The following is a 19,120-nucleotide window of genomic DNA, read 5'->3' as shown; positions in this document are numbered from 1 at the left end:
ACAAGTTACCCACAACCAAAGTCGAACTCACATGTCTATAGTTCCCCAATTTCTCCTCACAACCTTTCTTTACAAAGAATCACCCACCAGTCATCAGGCACCTCACACATAGTTATAGATGATGCAAGTATTTCTGCAAGGGGTCTCGCAATTTCCTCTCTTACGTCCAATGTTCTGGGATACATTAGAACAGGTCCCAGAGATTTATCTACCTTTATATTCTCCAAGAGCTCCTGAGCTTCCTCTTCTGTAATGTGAATTGTTTTTAAAACATCAACATTTGTGTTTTCGCTGCATTCTTTAGACACCATTTCTTTGTCCACAGTAAAAACTAATGCAAAATGTTCATTTCTCCCATCTCCTGGGTTCAAGGAAGACCTTCTTGATCTTCGAAGGGCCCTACCCCCTCTCTAGTTACCTTCTTGCTCTTAATGTATTTGTAGAATTGCATTGGATTATCCTTAACCTTATCTGACAATGCTATCTCATATCCCCTCTTTGCTTTCCTGATTTCTTTCTTAAGAACGTCCCTATAGTCTTTATATTGATTAAGAGACTCAATTGAACCAAGTTGTCTCTATCTAAAATAGAATTCTCTTTTAATCTTGACTAGAACCTCAATATCATTATTTAACTATTGTTCTTTAATCTTACCAGCCTTACCCTTCACTCTAACAAGAGCATCAATGCCTCTGAACTCTCATCACCTCGCTCTTGAAAGCTTCCCACTTATCAGATATCCTTTTACCTGCTAACAGTCTGTTCCAATCAACTTTTGAAAGTTCTTGCCTTATACCATTAAGATTTGCCTTACTCCAATTAAAAACTTTGACTTCTACAGAAGGCTTATCCTTTTCCACAACCATTTAAAAGCTAATAGAATTATGGTCCTCTCCAATTCTAAAATATGTCTCCAGATGCTTCTGAACTACAAATTACCTCTCTTGGGAAAACAAACTGATCAGTCAAATGGAGGCAACCATTGAAATTTGGTTCAGATGCTTAAAAAGACAATCTAATGCCAAACCTGGCAAATCTGACATATTCAAGGTGGCATAGTTGAAGCCATCAACAATGACATTAATTGCCAATTCTGGAAATCCATGCCAAACCTGTTTTGGATCCTTCAGCTGAGAGAGAATCCAGAGAAGGCTATGAAATACATACATCCACTGTGAAAAAATGCCTCGGTCACAAGATCAAACAAAAAATCCATTTCACTAATAAGACAATATTTTATTTCCTCTCAAACATCCTGGAGTTTCCTTGATCAGGATTACCAAATTCAGAATAATTGTGCTGCAGATGCATGTTCGTTAGGAACAGGTTATGATTGCACAAACTTTTCACCTAATATTTTGATATCCACTCAGATATTCAGGAATGATGTTTTGCTGCACCAACTACGGCACTTGTATGGTCAGTGGTTATTCACTGACTGTCAGATGGGAAATAAAGGTTTTTTCCCTCTCTCTGCTTTAAATCAAATTTGAACAGACATCCCTGTTAACAAAAATAAACAAAACTAAGTGACATGAACTTTTTGGCTCAGTTTATTGGGTTCAGCTTTCAAATTGCAAAGGAACGTGATTTGTGAAACAGAGCATTCTGTTCTCTAAGAAGATTGTAAAACTGTCTAATGTTCAGCATGTGGCATTACATGACCAGGCACAAGCACAAGTTTCCAAAAAGCACTCCTATTTTCAGAAACTGCCTCAATTTCACTATATCCTGTGATAGTTAAATCTGGTGCATTATCCCACCAAAATTCTGCAGGTTTTAATACAGTGACCATGACAACTTTTGCTATTGACAAAACATGGAGCAGATTTTCATAGTCCAGGAAGCTACGCAAACACCTTTAAAACATAGCAGTATTTAGAGGCCAAAGTTCTGCCCCCATTTTGAACAGATCAACATTTGGCACAAAGGTGGATAGTATAATATGAATTACAAAGGGAGCAAACCCAAAATGAGCAGACTATTTGAATTTAACGCCAACCTTATAAACATCCCATTATAGCTGTTGCAAGGGCCTAATGAAGTGAGGGAATCACACATTGATGGAGGAGATTTAAATTTTCTTTATGGGGTAGATGAGATCTATATATCATGATCAGAAATAAAATATGCTGAAGTGGTCAGAGATGCTCTATATCTCTGATCAGAGTTCTAAAGTATAGATTAAAAATAAAACATTACTGTCATGGCATACAGTTTTAATAGAGTTCTTTATTGACACTTCCTCAAGGGCTAGTATGTCATTATCAATGCTTGTCTGGGTTTCAAAAGCTGTGTTTATATCAGCAGGATTTCAGAGTTCATTGTTTGTGTGACAGTTTAAGAAGAGGTTGCCAAATGATTTGTTATGTTTTGTATAGGATGAGAATAGAAATCTGTTTTAGAAAAGACAAACCACTTAATATGTAAAAGCTTTAAATAGTTTTCTAGAAATGGAAGCCTTTTTTGCACCACGATCAGGTGTGTAAAATCTTGAGCTGCATTAGATAAGTTCACATCTTGTTTGTAAGAGGAGTCTGGAGATCCAGCCATAGAGATCATTGATTAGTGGTTTTGGAGTTTGCATGGAGGTGACATGAATGTGCTGGGCATGGGAATAATGGGGGTGTATAATTCTGCATGGAGGCAAGGACACAACAGCTAACTGGGCAAACAATTTCTAAAACTACCGGGACAAGAAGTCCTGAAGAAACTGGCCAAGCCTTCATATCAACCAACCTTGGCACTTGACTATCCCATTGCTAATGAACATCTGTTTCCATGATCAGTGGACCCAACACAACATAATCTCCCTCTACCTCACCTGAGGAAAAAAAGGATTTAATGGAACCCTTTAAATAGAAGGCTACTGAGCCAGGAATTTACACAATTTCAAGGTTTCCACTTGATAGAAGTGCAAAAGTATATGGAATTGCTGTTTAAAAAAAAAGTCAATTTATGAAACATTCCAAGCAGCATTAGTGTATATGCAAGATTTTTACAAAAGACATCACAAATCAGACAGTTGTTCCTGAAGTCTGGGAAGATGAAGGAATGGAGTGGAACAGAATCACTCAAGTCCTCATGTGACTCAAAGTATTTCTTTAGTTTTGCTGACATTGAGCTGAAGGAACTTTTGACTCTGGAACTTTGTCAGACAAACAAACAGTGAGATAGAAATGTAATAGCTTTGGAGACAGAAATACAGGCAAATAAACATACTTTGGTGTTATTAGATGTTGTGACATGTAGACAATAAACGAGAGGTCCAACAGCAGAGTTCTAGAGAATAGGACAGGGCTCTGAAGGTACTTGGGCTGATGTTGCGTTTCATTGGGACACAAAGAAGCTGATGAAAGAGACACTAGTGAGAGAACAAGGTGAAAATTTGAAATGAGACAGCAGCTGAAAGTTTGGGTGATGCAGCTGACTGAAGAGAGACGTTTTTCAGGACAGTCACATAGTCTTCATTTGGTCTACCCAGTGAAAAGCAAACCAAAATGTGAGTAACAAATTTAGAAGAACACAAGTTTCCATTGCACCTGTAAAGGAGGTTTTTAGGCCTCAAGTAGTGAGGAGAGAAGAGAATGGATAAGTGCATTGTCACAGCGCCACATTAAAAAAAAGAAGAGGCTAATCCTTCAACAAATCCTAGTCTCATCCTGCAACTCTCCATAAAAGTGATGGGACTGCAGCCATTTCACGTTTAGCTCATCTCTCCTCACTGTCCATGCTCAAACACTTCCTTGGTAAAGTAGTGACTTACTTGTCCTTTCAAACGAGCATTTGTTCACAATACACACTCCTCGATACGGGAGAGAACTCTCCGTCCTCTGTCACTTCGAGTTCCCAATGAAACTTACAATAAGTTCGAAGAACAGCATGACATCTTTAATGAGGCACTTCTCAGCCTCAATACAGAGTGCAACAATTTCAGATTTTACCTTCCAATCAACTTTAAATGTATTCTTATTTTCACATTTGAATGGCATCAACTTATCCTACTGTCATTTATATTGGCTTGAGATACATCCTTTGTTTCATTACCAATCCTACAGGCCTTGCACCATAAAACTGGGACATTTAATCTCTTTATTCTACCCTATCACAGACATTTTCTTTTCTCCCCCCCCTCCCCCCCACTTCTCTCAGACTAAATTGACCTACAACATACCAGTTCTAATCCTTCCCAGTTCTGATGAATGGTTATCCACTAGAAATATGAATACTGTTAATTCTCAAAAGATGCTTTCTTATCTATTTCCAACATCGTCTGTTACTTCCAAACCTTTCACTATTCAAAATCTGAACTCTACAGCTTCACAAAGCAAGCAATTTTAAGAGCACAGTTTAGAATTTCACAAAATCTCTATTTGAATTAACAGATAATAAAATCAAGAATATTTAATTAGAAGCACAGTAATAGGTTGTGCGTGCCAAAGGGTTGATTTAGAAACACGTTTAAAAAGCTGCATTTTCCCAAATCAATTAGTCAAACATTTTTTAAAAAAAGAAATGCACAACGTAACTCTTTCAATTTAATCAGATACTTGACACAAGGAACCATGAAGGCAAAAATAGCTGAAGCAAATACTTGTGTGTGCATGGCTTGGTCAGCAGGTTATTGTCTAAAGATACCATACAACAATTGCAACACCACTCATAGCATCACCTTTAACTGTGGAAAATAGGCAGCTGCATTTTCATTGTGCAGCACATTAATTTTTTATAGCAGTTTGAAGTGGGAGAAAATATTATGCACTTCTTTGTGCAGACTAAACAACAGAGTTTGGGTGGTAAAAATAATCCAAGTTTCTACACTTTCTCCTTATAATCACAGCCCACAATTGATCCTGTATATTTATATCATCTAAACATATTACCCTTATGTTCTACTTTCTCTCATTGCCATGCTTTTGTCACAAAATGAGGCACTCCCTTGACACCCATAATAATTTCCTCTGTCTATAACTTGAATGACAATATGCAGTTTGTCCACCATGTACATTTAACTACTAAACTGTTTCTCATAGCTTAAAATGTCACATTTATTTCTTAGAAGTAATCTCGCTTTTTGGATTGTGTAGTGCTGACATGAAGGCAGCAGATGATGCTGATGTCAGCAAAAAAAATGCCCTCTTCAGAAGTGCTTTGAGAAATCTACAAGCAGCAATTTTGCTCATTTTCTTTACAGCACTTGGTTAACATTGCTTCATACTGCTGCCAAAAAACAGTAATGGACCTTAAGGGATTTGACCCATTTGAACCAATTCCTTTCATATACTTCACTCACGGAAGATAGATTTTATCATTATGCAAAATGATAAAAGTCAGATTTCACACCATAAAATCTTTTCAGCCTTATGATGTTAAAAATGTTATGGCATTATTCCAAGTACAACTTCTTGCAGCACCGCAAAAAATCTGATATCTGCTGTCACATTGGAATGTTTTAATGATCATTGCAGCACGAGTGAAATGTCTGTGAATTTTAGTGAAGCAATGCTGAAGGGCTCAACTCAGCACTGTAGGGAGATTATATGAGCAGAGCAAATTTTTATTCCAAGCAGCTGCTCTTCCATTACACCAAAGCTTCTGTATGTTTGTGCAATTGCTGCACCCCTAAACAGGGTGTTGACACTAATACAGCCTTAAAATCTAATATTTTCTACTTTTAAAAATTGATCGACTCACTTCTTCCAGAATCCAGTTGTCAGAAACCCAGATATACCCTGAAAGATGTGGTCCAGGACCTCTCAGAAGTCGTGATGCACTGACTATGCAGTCATTGCCCATGAAGTTGAAATTTCAAAGTTACCCAGTGTGCAAACTCCTACAAGACAAGTCTTCAATTCTAAGTTAGAATTGGAGCCTTTGCAGGGTCAGAACTCTCCAATTACACTGACTCCCTCATACCACAGATACTGGATCTCCAGGACACCTGATCCTTCCTACACACTTTATCCAAACTCTTTGCACCCTATCACAACCACCCACCTGCTACTTGCACACCTTCAGCCTCAACCTGCACAACTCATAACTGCCTCTCACCAGCTTGTCTGCACCTCACTTACTAGTCTAGCCACTCACCTGCCTGCACCTAACTTCGCACCCACATACCTTTATTCAGTAACTGTCAAAAAGTGCTTTGAAACAGATAAAACATTTTATTTACTTGAATACAAGAGGTATTGGCCTGTTTCTACAAATGGTTCATGCTAATGTTACCTGCATGTTTGCTGGATCACATCTGTTGTGATGGATCACACATTGAAGGTCTGGCCAAACAGGCACGGGGCACATGTGGGCACAGGTGTACATGTAGGCAACTGCTCACCTAATTGCCCCTTAGTTAACATTTCCTGTTCCCTAGTTCCATTTATTCTTGGGCATCTCTCCCAGATCATTGTAGATGATGGAAGATTCCTCTTTAATCTTTTCACAAATTAATATACACAAACAATTGTGAAAAAACAGACAAAAGAAGCACGTGACAACATTATGTTTCTGCCTTTTATCTGAATACGCATGGAAGTTCCAAATGTCCTTTTTGCCAATATTTAAGTATTTATAAAGAAAGCTTCTTAGAACTTGATTTTAATCAGATAGCTGACTGCTAGTATTCACTAAATTCAATCCTAAAATTCTCCACTCTTCAGAACCTAATTTAAAACTCCAACATTCATACCCACTCTCACAATGCATCCATCTTATTGCATCTATATTATCCAATAGTGAATTATTGTTGATGTAATACTCAATAGGCATTTCTGACTAATTCTTTTTTACATTTTATTTTAGTACTTTTGCTGAGAATAGCTGATCTTTTCAGCATTCCATGCTAAAGTGCAACATATACCACTCTTGGCCAGAACAATTTTAAACCCTCCCACAGTTAACAATATATCACAGGATTTACGTAAGAAGCATCACTAAAAACAAGTTTCAAGTTTCTGATACATTCCATTATGGAAATTTCAAAACAGCTTCAAATACTTGATATTTTCCAGTTTTTGTCCATCTGAATAATATCTTCCACCTTGGGATTTTTCATAATTGTACTCAACTCTGGGATTCAAACTGATATCTGGCCTCATTTGGGTACTCAATCAATTCAGCTGTCCAACTAAACATTGCAATTCCTCCATTTCATTTATTATCCACAAATCTGAAACATCCACATCATGCAGCATTATGTTTTGTGCTTATGTTTATTACAACCTTGTGAATCATATGGATGTGGATATTTAGTTATACAGTACCTTCACTTTTTCTCCATTTATATCAATAGTTTTAATCATGAAGTCAACTCCAATAGTGGCTCCTTGACCCGGTGGAAATAAACCCTGCAACAGTAGAAGAACACCTTCAATTATTTGAATTGATTCATTCCAAATACAACTTGATAAGTGCAATACTAGAACAAACACTAATTAATAGAGATGTTGTGATCCTATATCCAGATACTTATTTCACATCCTAAATCAAGTTGCGCTACTTATAAAAAGAGGTTAAAAAATTGAAATCAGAATGGAAATCAGATAGAATCTCTAGAGTGGTGAAAGAGATATTCGGCCCATTGAGTCTGCACCAACCCTCCAAACAGCATCCCACCTAGGCCCAACCCTCACCCTATGCGCGCAACCCCACATTTAGCCTGGCTAATCCACCTCGTCCATACATCTCTGGACACTATGGGAATTCAGCATGGCCAATCCACCTAACCTGCACATCTTTGTGACTGTGGGAGGATACCAGTGCACCAGGAAGAAACCCACAGAGACACAGAAAGAATGTCTGTATGGAGTACGCACAGTCGCCACTGTGCTAGACCACTGAGCCATGATGGCCTATCATTAGAAAAACTGAAACTGGAGCCAAGCTATTGCAAATTTAGAGCTATAAATATTTATTAACTAAAATAAATGAACTGAAAATATAAAAATGTACATTTAAGTACATACAAGATACATTTTTCTTGGTGTTGCAATGCTAAAAATGTCTAATACATTTATACTAAATGTATCCATGCTACCTTACTAAAGATTTTGACCTGTTTATTTAAACTAGTTTACCAGCAGAATTAAAAGTGGTAATCTCTATTCTAATGGAGTCACTTACACGTGATGAAGATTATAAAGCTAATTAGCATTTTTTTTGACAGACAGCATGCTAGAACAGTAGAGGTTCCCCAAATGGTCAAATGAGCAAACACAAAACAGCATTGAGTTCAATCTGAGAACCAACTAGTCTAAATGTTGAGCTATCATCTGAAGGATCACAACTGGTCTGAGTTCCCTTAGCATTAATGATATCCTTAATGTTAAAAAGTCAGAGGAAAGAAAGAAAACAAATATAGGAGATAAATAATATCCAGTGTGTATGTAGGCAGTCCAAATATGTTGAAAACAATAATAAGTAGATACATTGCAAAGTCAACCCAAAAAATAAATTGTATCAGATTTTGTGAAAAAATGGTTGCACACGAGTAGAGTACAGGAGTTGGTAGGTCACGTTGCAGCTGTACAGGACATTCGTTAGGCCACTGTTGGAATATTGCGTGCAATTCTGGTCTCCTTTCTATCAGAAAAATGTTGTGAAACTTAAGAGTTCAGAAAAGATTTACAAGGACGTTGTTAGGGTTGGAGGATTTGAGCTATAGGGAGAGGCTGAACAGGCTGGGGCTGTTTTCCCTGGAGCGTCAGAAGTTGAGGGGTGACCTTATAGGAGGTTTATAAAGTTATGAGAGGCATGGATAGGATAAATAGACAAAGTCTTTTCCTGGGGTTGGGGGGTGGGGAGGAAGTCCAGAAGAGGGTGGCACGGGTGGTGCAGTGGTTTGCACTGCTGCCTCACAGCACCAGGCTCCCAGGTTCAATTCCAGCCTCGGGCGACTGTCTGTGTGGAGTTTGCACATTCTCCCAGTGTCTGCATGGGTTAACTCTGGGTTAAGGTGAGAGATGAAAGATATAAAAGAGACCGAAGGGGCAACTTTTTTTTCACGCAGAGGGTGGTATATGTATGGAATGAGTAAGTGGTGCAGGCTAGTACAATTGCAACATTTAAAAGATATCTGGATGGGTATATGAATAGGAAGGGAAATGGGCCAGGTGCTAGCAGGTGGGACTACATTGGGTTGGGATATCTGGTCAGCATGGACCAGTTTTCTGTATCATATATGACATTGAGTTCTTGGGAAAACTGAAGACGAGCATGACATAGCTTGTGGCAGTGTCAAGTAAACATGGTCTTGACCCCAGGGTACTAAAGGGTGACTCTAAAATTACTGGATGCATTTATGGTCATCTTCAAGATTCTATTAGATTTTGGAACAATTTCTATAGATTGGAGGGTTACTAATGTAACCTCATCATTTAAAAAAGGGAGGTAATGAGAAAATTAAGATATAGACCAGTTAATCTGACATTGGTCATGGAGAAAATGCTGGAATCCTTTGTAAAAAATTTTAATAGCAGACCACTTGAAAAACAGTGACAAGATCAGACAGAGTCAACATGCATTTACAAAAGAGAAACAAACTTTAAAAATCTGAGTTACATCCTCGAATAATTCCAGTAGAGTTGATAAGGGGGAGTTAGTGGATGTGGTTTGCTTGGACTAGTAGATACTGATCTAGATAGAAAACGGATTGGCAGCCTGGAAACAAAATGTAGGAATAAACAGGGTCTTTTTCCAAGTGGCAGGCAGTGACTAGAAGTACCATAATGATTTTATATATATATATAAGAACTAAGTTTACAGACCACACAAAGCTAAGAGAAAAGGTGAGCTGTGTGGAGGATGCAGAGAACCTCCAGTGCAATTTGGACAAGTTGAGTGAGTCAGCAGTTAAATGGCTGATGCAGTATAATGTGGATAAATGATATTATTTACTTAGAATCAAAGAGATGTACAGCACAAAAACAGACCCTTTGGTCCAACTTGTCCATGACGACCAGATATCCTAAATTAATCTAGTTCCATTTGCCAGCACTTGGCCCATATCCCTCTAAACTCTTCCTATTCATATACCCATCCAGATGCCTTTCAAATGTTGTAATTGTACCTACCTCCACCACTTCCTCTGGCAGCTCATGCACCATCCTTTGCGTGGAAAAGTTGCCCCTTCGCTCCCTTTTAAATCTTTCCTGTCTCGTCCTAAACTTACACCCTCTAGTTCTAGACTGCCCCAACACAGGGAAAAGACCTTGTCTACCTAGCCTATCCCTGCCCCTTCATGATTTACTCCTCAGCCTCCGATGGTCCAGGAAAACAGCTTCAGCTTATTCTTGATAAAAGCAGAAAGAAAGATTTTTTTAAAAAAATGTCTCACAACTTTATTCAAATAGTCTAGTTATTTGTACAAGTTGAAAACAGCATTTTAAAAGGTACATTACAACTGTGTAGACCAAGGTAAAGCTGAAGTGCTCTACATCTGGACAGTGTTGTGTACTGGACACTCAACTAATAAAAAAAGTTAAAAGATTTTATTTCCACTGGGAAACTGGCAATGATTCTCAATAATCTTCATGTGCATCTTTTCTGGAGATGAAATGGATGCAACTGAAATTAATTTGCTCAGGTTATAGTTCTTTTGTCCCACCAACGTGCAGGTCAGTAAATTGTGCGTAATATGGTAAATAAGTTTGTGGCTGCAATATTTCAGAGTATCCTCTCAGTACATTTACCTGAATAGCAACAGGGGATAAAGGCAGCAAATGGTATGTTGGCCTTCATAGCAACAGGATTCAAGTACAGGAGCAAGGCTGCTTCTGGCAAAGGACCTTGGTGAGACCACACCTGGATTATGGTGTGTAGTTTTGGTTTCCTTACCTCAGGTAGAATGTTCTGGCTATTGAAAGAGTGCAACAAAGGTTTGTCCGACTGATTACTATGATAGCAGGACTGACTTATGAAGAGAGATTGGACTATATTCAATCAAGTTTGGAAGAATTGTGATGCATGGAGAGGGGTGGGGGACAGCAGGTGGGGGGGTCCTTATAGCAATATACAAAACTCTAACAGGACTAGACAGGGTAAATGCATGAAGAATGATGGGGTCCAGATCGAAGGGGTTACAATTTAAAGATATAGAAAAGGTCATTTAAGACTGAGATGAGGAGGAATGCCTCATCCACAGAGGTGAGCCTATGGAAGTTTCTGCTACTGAATGCGGTTGAGACCAAAACATTGATAGGTTTGAAGAAGGAATTAAGATTCTCAGGGTTAAAGGAATGAATGTATGTAGGTTAAAAACCGGAACAAGATGCTGAGTTAAATGATCAGCCATAATTATACTTAATTTTAGACTAAATTTAAACTCAAAGGGCCAAATGGCCTACTCCTTTATGTTTCAATAAATGTCAAATCAGCAAGTCATATGAATGCCTTATACGTTTCAAATGGCATTAGACATGATTCTACCAAAATCGAAGACATATCAAATATGCTTATGCCACAAGACAAAGGTGACTCCATTTTTTTTTCAACTTTTTAATCCAATATTATTTTGATTGTAATTTTTGCAAACAAAGCTCAGTCTCCTCTGAGATTTGTTGTGTAAAATGGCACCTTACATGTGCCAGGAATATCAACATATCGAAATCTCTCAAAAACACAATTTTTTAGCAAACGTCCTCTTCAATGTTATAATCTTACCATGTTAGAAGTAGATGCATCCCAGAAAGGCTTGATGTCATGACTTTGGAACCAAAGGCAAAAAGCTTGGTAAAATCCCTACGACAACTCAGTGAACTACTCAGCCATAGAAAGGGAAACTCTTGCTCTAGTTTTTTTTGGAATATGAAAAGGATCTATTCATATCTATTTAGCAAACATTTCATAGTTCAGACTGACCATCAACAATTGGAGATGATCTGTTGAAAATCCCTGTCAAAATGTACCTTAACAACTATGTACATTAGCAAAGATCCAAGGATATGTCTGAAGTACAATACAAACCAGGCTTACAAAAATACTTTTAAAGACAATACTGCAGAGGGTGAATTTCAAGTAAGAAGTTTGTTTTTTTAAATTTGCTGTGTTTGAGAGTGTCACTGGCTGGGCCAGCAATTATTGCTCATCTCTGACTGCCCTTAAGATCATGGTGGTGACCTGCCTTCTTGAAATTCTGCAGTAATTTGCTGTTGGAAGACTCACAATGCCATTTGGAAGAAGTTCCAGGATTTTGACCCTGGAGAAACTCAGCAGGTCTGGCAATATCTGTGGAGTCAGATACAGAGTCAACATTTCAAGTCCAATCAGAGTCTTCATAGAGGACTCAGCAGAACAGAATACAAGATGGAAACAGAAAGGAAAGTTAAGGACTCTGGCAAAAGGAAGAACAGGTAGCTGACCCAAGGACAATCTACTAAAACCTACTGGAAATACACCTTGGGATAGGACCTCCTGGGATTGTGATTTGCCTACAATTGGTAAGCATCTAAAGTGGTGATGGAATGGCATGGGATTAAAACATAGCAAAATGTTATAAAGTTATGCCGATCATTTAGGAAATTTAACTTGGGATAATAGGGAAGGTTAAGATGGGGAACCAGATGTGCCCTAAGGTGCCATGTAAAAATCTACAGATGTATTTGACCAGACCTCTGCCAGGAGGTCAAAGGAACACCTATTGCTTGGTAGTCGTCATCAAGTTGAGTAGGGACATTTGCAGTTGGGAACTGCACAGCCAAAACTACACCTACGTTATCTGCCAAAGAAATAATCCCCCCCAAGGGGAAATACACGAGAAATAGAATGGGATCAGTATAGCTTGCTGTTTGTTGATCAGCATAGACATGGTGGATCAAAGGACTGTTTTTATGCTGTATGACTGACTCAGACTAGGGAATTCATTTCACTGAGAAAGTAAAGTTGTAAGCTCACTCCAGAATACTACTTTTCTAGGGTGCCCTGCTTTAGAAGGGATTGCAGGAGAGCTATCATTTCTGTGTCGTCTTCAACAAAGTTCCTACAGTAGTTAAATATCTCCAATTCCTGCTGTCCACCCCGACATTTGGGAAGTACTTCACACCAATGACCCATTGTTTGGGATTAAACCAGTTTGGCAGATGAGTGTGATACAGAAAGGAGATGCACAGACAAATGTCGAAGAAAAGCCAAGTAATTCAGGCAGGTAGTTTGCATACACTCAGGCAAGTCAGGGAGGGATAGAAGAGAGGAGCTGGTATCACAACATTAATCAAGGAGTCAATCACTACAAGGTGGTATGATATCTCAATTGAAGCCTTATGGGTAGAACTTTAAAACAAAAAACGGTGCGGTGATACATTTTTGGGACTGTACTATAGACCTCTTAATGGGATGGTAGGGCAGAAATTTAATAACTTAAATTTCACAGAAGTGTAAAAATAATAGGTTAATAATGATAGAGGATTTCAAATTCCCTAATATTAACCAAGATGGGCAAAATGTGAAAGACAGAGAGAATTCTTTAAAAATGTATCCAGGAGAACTTTAAGCCAGCCTGTACTAATTTCTAAAGAGAGGGGGCAGCTCGGGACCTAATTTTAGAAAACAAACCTGACGAATTGGCAAAAGTGTCAATGAAAGCATTTCAGTGATAGTGATCATTATTCAGTAAGAATGAAGGCAATCATGGAAATGAACAAAGACTGATCGGGAAGACAGGATCTGGCCAAAATGGACTGAGCAGCTACTTGTAAGAAAATCTATTTTACACAAAAGAGCATATTAGAAAGGAGAGAGAAAGTACAGGACATATTCCTGTAAAAGATGAAGAATGAAATCAAAAATTTCAGAGGATTCTGGATATTGAAGATGATGCAGTATTGTAACACAGCAAGTAGTGCAGGGTAGTCTCTGAGGACTCAGAAGATGAGGCTTACAAAGTGCAGAGAGTAACAGAGAAAAATAAATTAGGAAAACAAAGAAAGCACGATAAAACAGTGGCAGGCAAATGAAGAAAAAACCCAACAGTGATTCAGAAGTACATGAGGAGCAAGATAACCAGGGAGAGTGAAATCAATTAGGGACCCAAGTTTCTAATTATGGGTGGAGCCAGAAGACATGACTAAGGTTTAAAATGAATACTTTACATCTGTATTCGAAACAGAGAAGACATAGGTATGGAAATCAAGGAAGAGGATGTTGTATACTTGAATAAATTATAATTGAGAGGATGGTGGCATAAATGGTTTGAGCAGGCTTAAATTCCATAAAATGCCAGGCCCAGATGAGATGTGCTATGGAGTTGCAAGAGCCCTGACATTTCACTTTCAAATCCTCACGTAGCACGAAAGAGGACTGGGAAGGTCAGCTAATGCAGTGCCATTATTCAAGAAGGATGGTGATGGTAAACCAGGAAACTACAGACCATTAAGTCAGTGGTAAGGAAACTACTGGAAAACTTTGAGAGATCAAATTAATCTCCACTTGGAGAAGCAAGAATTAATCAATGACCATCAGCATGACTTTGTCAGGAGGAGCTCGGGTCGGACAGGCTTAACTGGGTTTTCTATCAAAGCAACTAGATGTGCAAATGAGCTTAATGCAGTGGATATAAATAAGGCATTTGACAAAGTCTTGCAAAGGAGACTGGCCAAGAAAGTAAGAGCTCAATGGATCCAGGGCAATTTGGCAAATTGGATTCAAAACTAATTTAGGGGCAGGAGGCAAAGGATATGGTCAAAGGGTATTTTTATGACTGGAAGCCCTGTGTGCAGTGAAATACCATAGAGCTTGATGCTTGGTCCCTTGCTGTTTGTTGAATATGTTACTGATCTAGAATGAATATAGGAGATTTCATCACTAAGTTTGCAGTTGAGAGAATGCGTTTAGGAAACTTATCAGCCATGATCGAACGAATGGCAGAGCAGGCTCGATGGGCTGAATGGCCTAATTTCTGCTCCAATGTATTATGGTCTTGATACAAAAATTGATGCTGTGATAAATAATTAGAAAAGCCATAAACTACAGAGCAATATAGTCAGGCTGGATAGTTGGGCATGGTGTGGTAATGGAATTTAAACTTGAAAAAGTGTGAGGTGATTCATTTGGGAGGACTAATAAGGTAAGGGAATACCTTACGAATAGAAGAACTCCAGGGTCAGAGGGACCCAACGAGAGAAGGGACGTAATAGTGGAGCTATATGAAATATTTTGAAACAGTTTGGCCACAGCTAAAGTGCTGCCTGCTGTTCAGGTCACTACACTGCAGTAAGGATGTGATTGCAGGGTGCAGAGGAGATTCACCAGGATGTTACCTGGGCTAGAGTGTTTCAGCTATGAAGAGAGATAAGATAGGCTAAGGGATTTTCCTTACAGCAGAGAAGGCTAAGGGGACCTGATTGAAGTGTACAAAATTATCAAGGGCATAGATAGGAAGAAACTTTGCCACCAGGTTAATGATCCCTCCATGAAGGTAAGGAGCAGGAGGGTTAGATAGGATTTAAGGAAGAACGTTTTCATCTGAAGGGTTGGTGGGCATCTGGAACCCACTTGAAAGTGTGTTAACGGTTTGATTTGATTTGATTTATTTATTGTTGTCGCGGAAGGAACAGACAAGCCCCAGGCTCAGAAGGCCTATTTATTACCATTTTATCAGAATGATGGGAATCATCACAACATTTTATTAATATTTAGGTGATTACTGAAAGCATCATAGCATGCAAGGCTACTGGCCAAGTGGTAGAAAACAGGACTAGAAAAGATAGATGCTGGATTACCAGCATAGACATGATAGGCTGAAGGGCTATAAAACTCTGACTTTAGTGACTCCACATGCCCTGCCATCTTCAATTGTCAGGAAAGTTAAGGAATGAATTAGACCCTGAAAGCAGCTTCAGCAAATGCCATAAGAGATGTTGGCAGATGCACTCCCAAGAGTTCCTGCAGAGCTAAGAGCATAAAACAGCCAAACACATTTATGTTAAATGACAAGGAGAGCCATACGGTTGCCACCAGATTTGACTGTTGGGGGCAGATATAGATCCCACCCGTGGGAGTGGCACTGTGGCTCAGTCTTTAGCACTGCTGCCTCACAGCATCAGAGACCAGGTTCAATTCCAACCTCGAGCGACTGCGTGTGGAGTTTGCACATTCTCCCTGTGTCTGCATGGGTTTCCTCCCACAATCCAAAGATGTACAGGTTCGGTGAATTGGCCATGCTAAATTGCCCACAATGTTAAGGGATGTGTAGGTTAGATGCATTAGTCAGGGGTAAATATAGGATAATAGGGTAAGGGAATGGGGCTGGGTGGGTTACTCTGCAGAGGATCAGTGTGGACTTGTTGGGCTGAAGGGTTTGTTTCCACACTGTAGGGATTCTATATATATTAAAAAAAGTACAGCAGGCAGTACATGCAGGAGATGTGTATTCATCTCCATGATCTATGTACAACTGATATACCTGGGATCAAAAACTGATCAGGATCTGAAAATAGCCATGGCATCTTTAGAGGGATATGAAATGATAATAGAAGATCTGATTATGAAGGCAAGTAGGGATAATGCTGAACCGTGAGGCCACACACTGGAGTATAATTTGGCTCTTCATTGATGGTCAGTGATGCCCAGTTCGGAGCTACTAGATTGAATTTGAAATGCTACACTACACACAGGAATGTGTTTTCATTGTGAAGAGTGGACTTTGTCTCCACAAGGATTGCACAGTGATCAATTCTATCTATACAGTCATGGACAGGTGCATCTGTGACAGATGAATCTGTGACAGGTGACAACAAGACCTTCCACTCATCTTCCTCACCAACTGCGACAAGTACATTCTGGTTGGTAAGACATCCAAGACTGGGACAGATCTGTCTTCAGCAGTGTTACCAAGTCACTCAGAGATGGATTTTTCAATTTTTCCAAATCTAAAGTTTATTTTGCACCTGAATCAGTACTGATTCATCGAAGAGATTTCTGCATTCATGTCGACTGGATCTCTTGAGACATCCCAGAGCCTGGAGTTAATATTAAATACTCCCAGGGTCACTTGTCTCCTGACCAGATACCACGATGCTGCCACCTCTGGCAGGTCTGTACTGCCAGTGGAATATGACAAAGGATGGTGGTGGGGTAATCTAGAACATTATATGGATGGTATGTTTGACAGAATGTGGCAACTTCATGTTGTTATTTGATTGTTCTGTTAGACAAATAGACAATAGGTGCAGGAGTAGGCCATTTGGCCCTTTGAGCCAGCACCACCATTCATTAAGATCATGGTTGATCATCCACAATCAGTATCCTGTTCCTGCTTTATCACCATAAACCTTGATTCCACTACCTTTAAGAGCTCTATCCATCTCTTTCTTGAGGAGAAGTCCTCATTAATTATCCACAAGGGCAGCATTGCTGCCACACAGCACCAAGCAACCAGGTTCGATTCCACCCCTGGGTGGCTGTCCGTGTGGAGCTCGTACGTTCTCCCTATGCCTAAGTGGGTTTCCACCGTGTGCTCCAGTTTCAAATTTGAAATAAAGCTCCTCCACTTGTCATGGTGATTTGAACTGGTGTTTTGGAACCGGTGTTTTTGAACCATTATTCTAGTAATATTACCATTATGATGCCTTTGTCACTCATTCAGTAGTACAACAATAAGATACATGAAATGGAAGCCAAGAGGGAAAAAAGACAGCAGTTGAAAACAAAACTAAATGTCAGCTTTGCAGGAGTTCAGATGCACTGGAGGATAGGTTCGCCTTTTCCAATTCCCTTCAGAATACATTCCCAAACTTAATGCCATTGATATTGGATGAATGAGAGAGGCTGAAACTTATCTGGGGAAAAGTAAAAATGCAAAACAAAGATCTCAAAAGACAAATTACTCTACAACCTAACTTGCAAACACTTAAAGATATTTAGGGAGGCTTTGGAGCAGATTACCTCCTCAACAGAGTTTGAGGATGTTCTTGATCTGAGACATAAAAACTAAACTACTTTGAAAGCTGCACTTAAATATTGCACCAAAAAATTAACAGAAGGATAATCACAGCAGTTGGTACACCACTGTAAGCAAGTAAAATATCTTAAAATTGTATAGAAGCACAGGTTTACCCAGGAGGAATAGAATGCTCTCCTGATAGCAAATACAGAATGACTCAAGTGATGCATGATTGTCTCATGTCACAAAGGATCTCAGTAAACCAAGAAAACAATGAAATGAGAGAAAAACAAATAGTTACAAAGCTAACCACCATATGGATAGACTACCGCAACATAAGTTATCAAACCGATTTCAATTAAGAGAAAGTGAGCACTGCAGATGCTGGAGATCAGAGTTGAGAGCGTGGTGCTGGAAAAGCACAGCCAGTCAGGCAGCATCCGAGCAGCAGGAGAATCAACATTTCGGGCATAAGCTCGGGGGGGGGGGAGGGGGGGGGGGGGGGGGGGGGGGGGGGGGAGGGGGTAGCTGAGAGTACAATAGTTAGATGAAGGTGATAAGTTGGAGAGGAGGGTGGAGCAGATAGATGGGAAAAGATGATGGACACGTCAGGAGGGCAATGGAGAGTTGGAGACTTGGGACGGGGATAATGTGAGGGAAGGGGAAATGAGGAAACTGGTGAAATCCACATTGATCCCATGTGATTGCAGAGCCCCAAGGCAAAATATGAGACGTTCTTCCTCCAGGCATCAGGTGGTAAGGGTCTGGCAATGGAGGTGACCCAGGGCCTCCATGTCCTTGGTGGAGTGGGAGGGGGAGTTGAACTGTTCAGTCGTGGGGCGGTGGGGTTGGTTGGTTCAGGTGTCCCAGAGATGTTCTGTCTCCCGACGTAGAGGAGACCGCATCGGGTGCAACAAATACAGTAGATGACATTGGTGGAGGTACAGATAAATTTCTGTCGGATGTGGAAGAATCCTTTGGGGCCTTGGATTGAGGTGGGAGGGGAAGACGTGGGCGCAGGTTTTGCGCATCCTGCGGTGGAAGGAAAATGTGCTGGGTGTCGGCTGGTTTGGGGGGAGGGGGTGGTGGATCCTACAAGAGTCGCAGAGGGAATAGTCTCTTCAGAATGCTGATGGGGTGTGGAGGTCAATGTATCTCTGGTGGTGGGTCCATTTGTAGGTGGTGGAAGATGATGGGACGTATCCAGGAGGTTGGTAGGGTGGAAGATGAGGACGGGGGGGGGGGGGC

The 19,120-nt window shown here is 39.8% G+C and overlaps 1 protein-coding gene across 2 annotated transcripts in view; it reads right to left on the bottom strand.

The window, feature by feature from the left end:
* The window catches only part of rab30 (RAB30, member RAS oncogene family), an 87,411-nt gene that overhangs the window by 11,356 nt on the left and 56,935 nt on the right, over positions 1-19,120 (bottom strand). For both annotated transcript variants that reach the window (XM_043691648.1, XM_043691649.1), the window contains exon 3: positions 7,263-7,346. In XM_043691648.1, coding sequence (XP_043547583.1) covers positions 7,263-7,346 — 84 coding nt within the window. The remainder of the gene's footprint in view (positions 1-7,262; positions 7,347-19,120) is intronic.

This window comes from Chiloscyllium plagiosum, chromosome 6, assembly GCF_004010195.1.
Source record: "Chiloscyllium plagiosum isolate BGI_BamShark_2017 chromosome 6, ASM401019v2, whole genome shotgun sequence".
Lineage (NCBI taxonomy): Eukaryota > Metazoa > Chordata > Chondrichthyes > Orectolobiformes > Hemiscylliidae > Chiloscyllium > Chiloscyllium plagiosum.
Note: the sequence above shows the minus strand (reverse complement) of the source record. Positions and strands in the feature narration are given on the sequence as shown.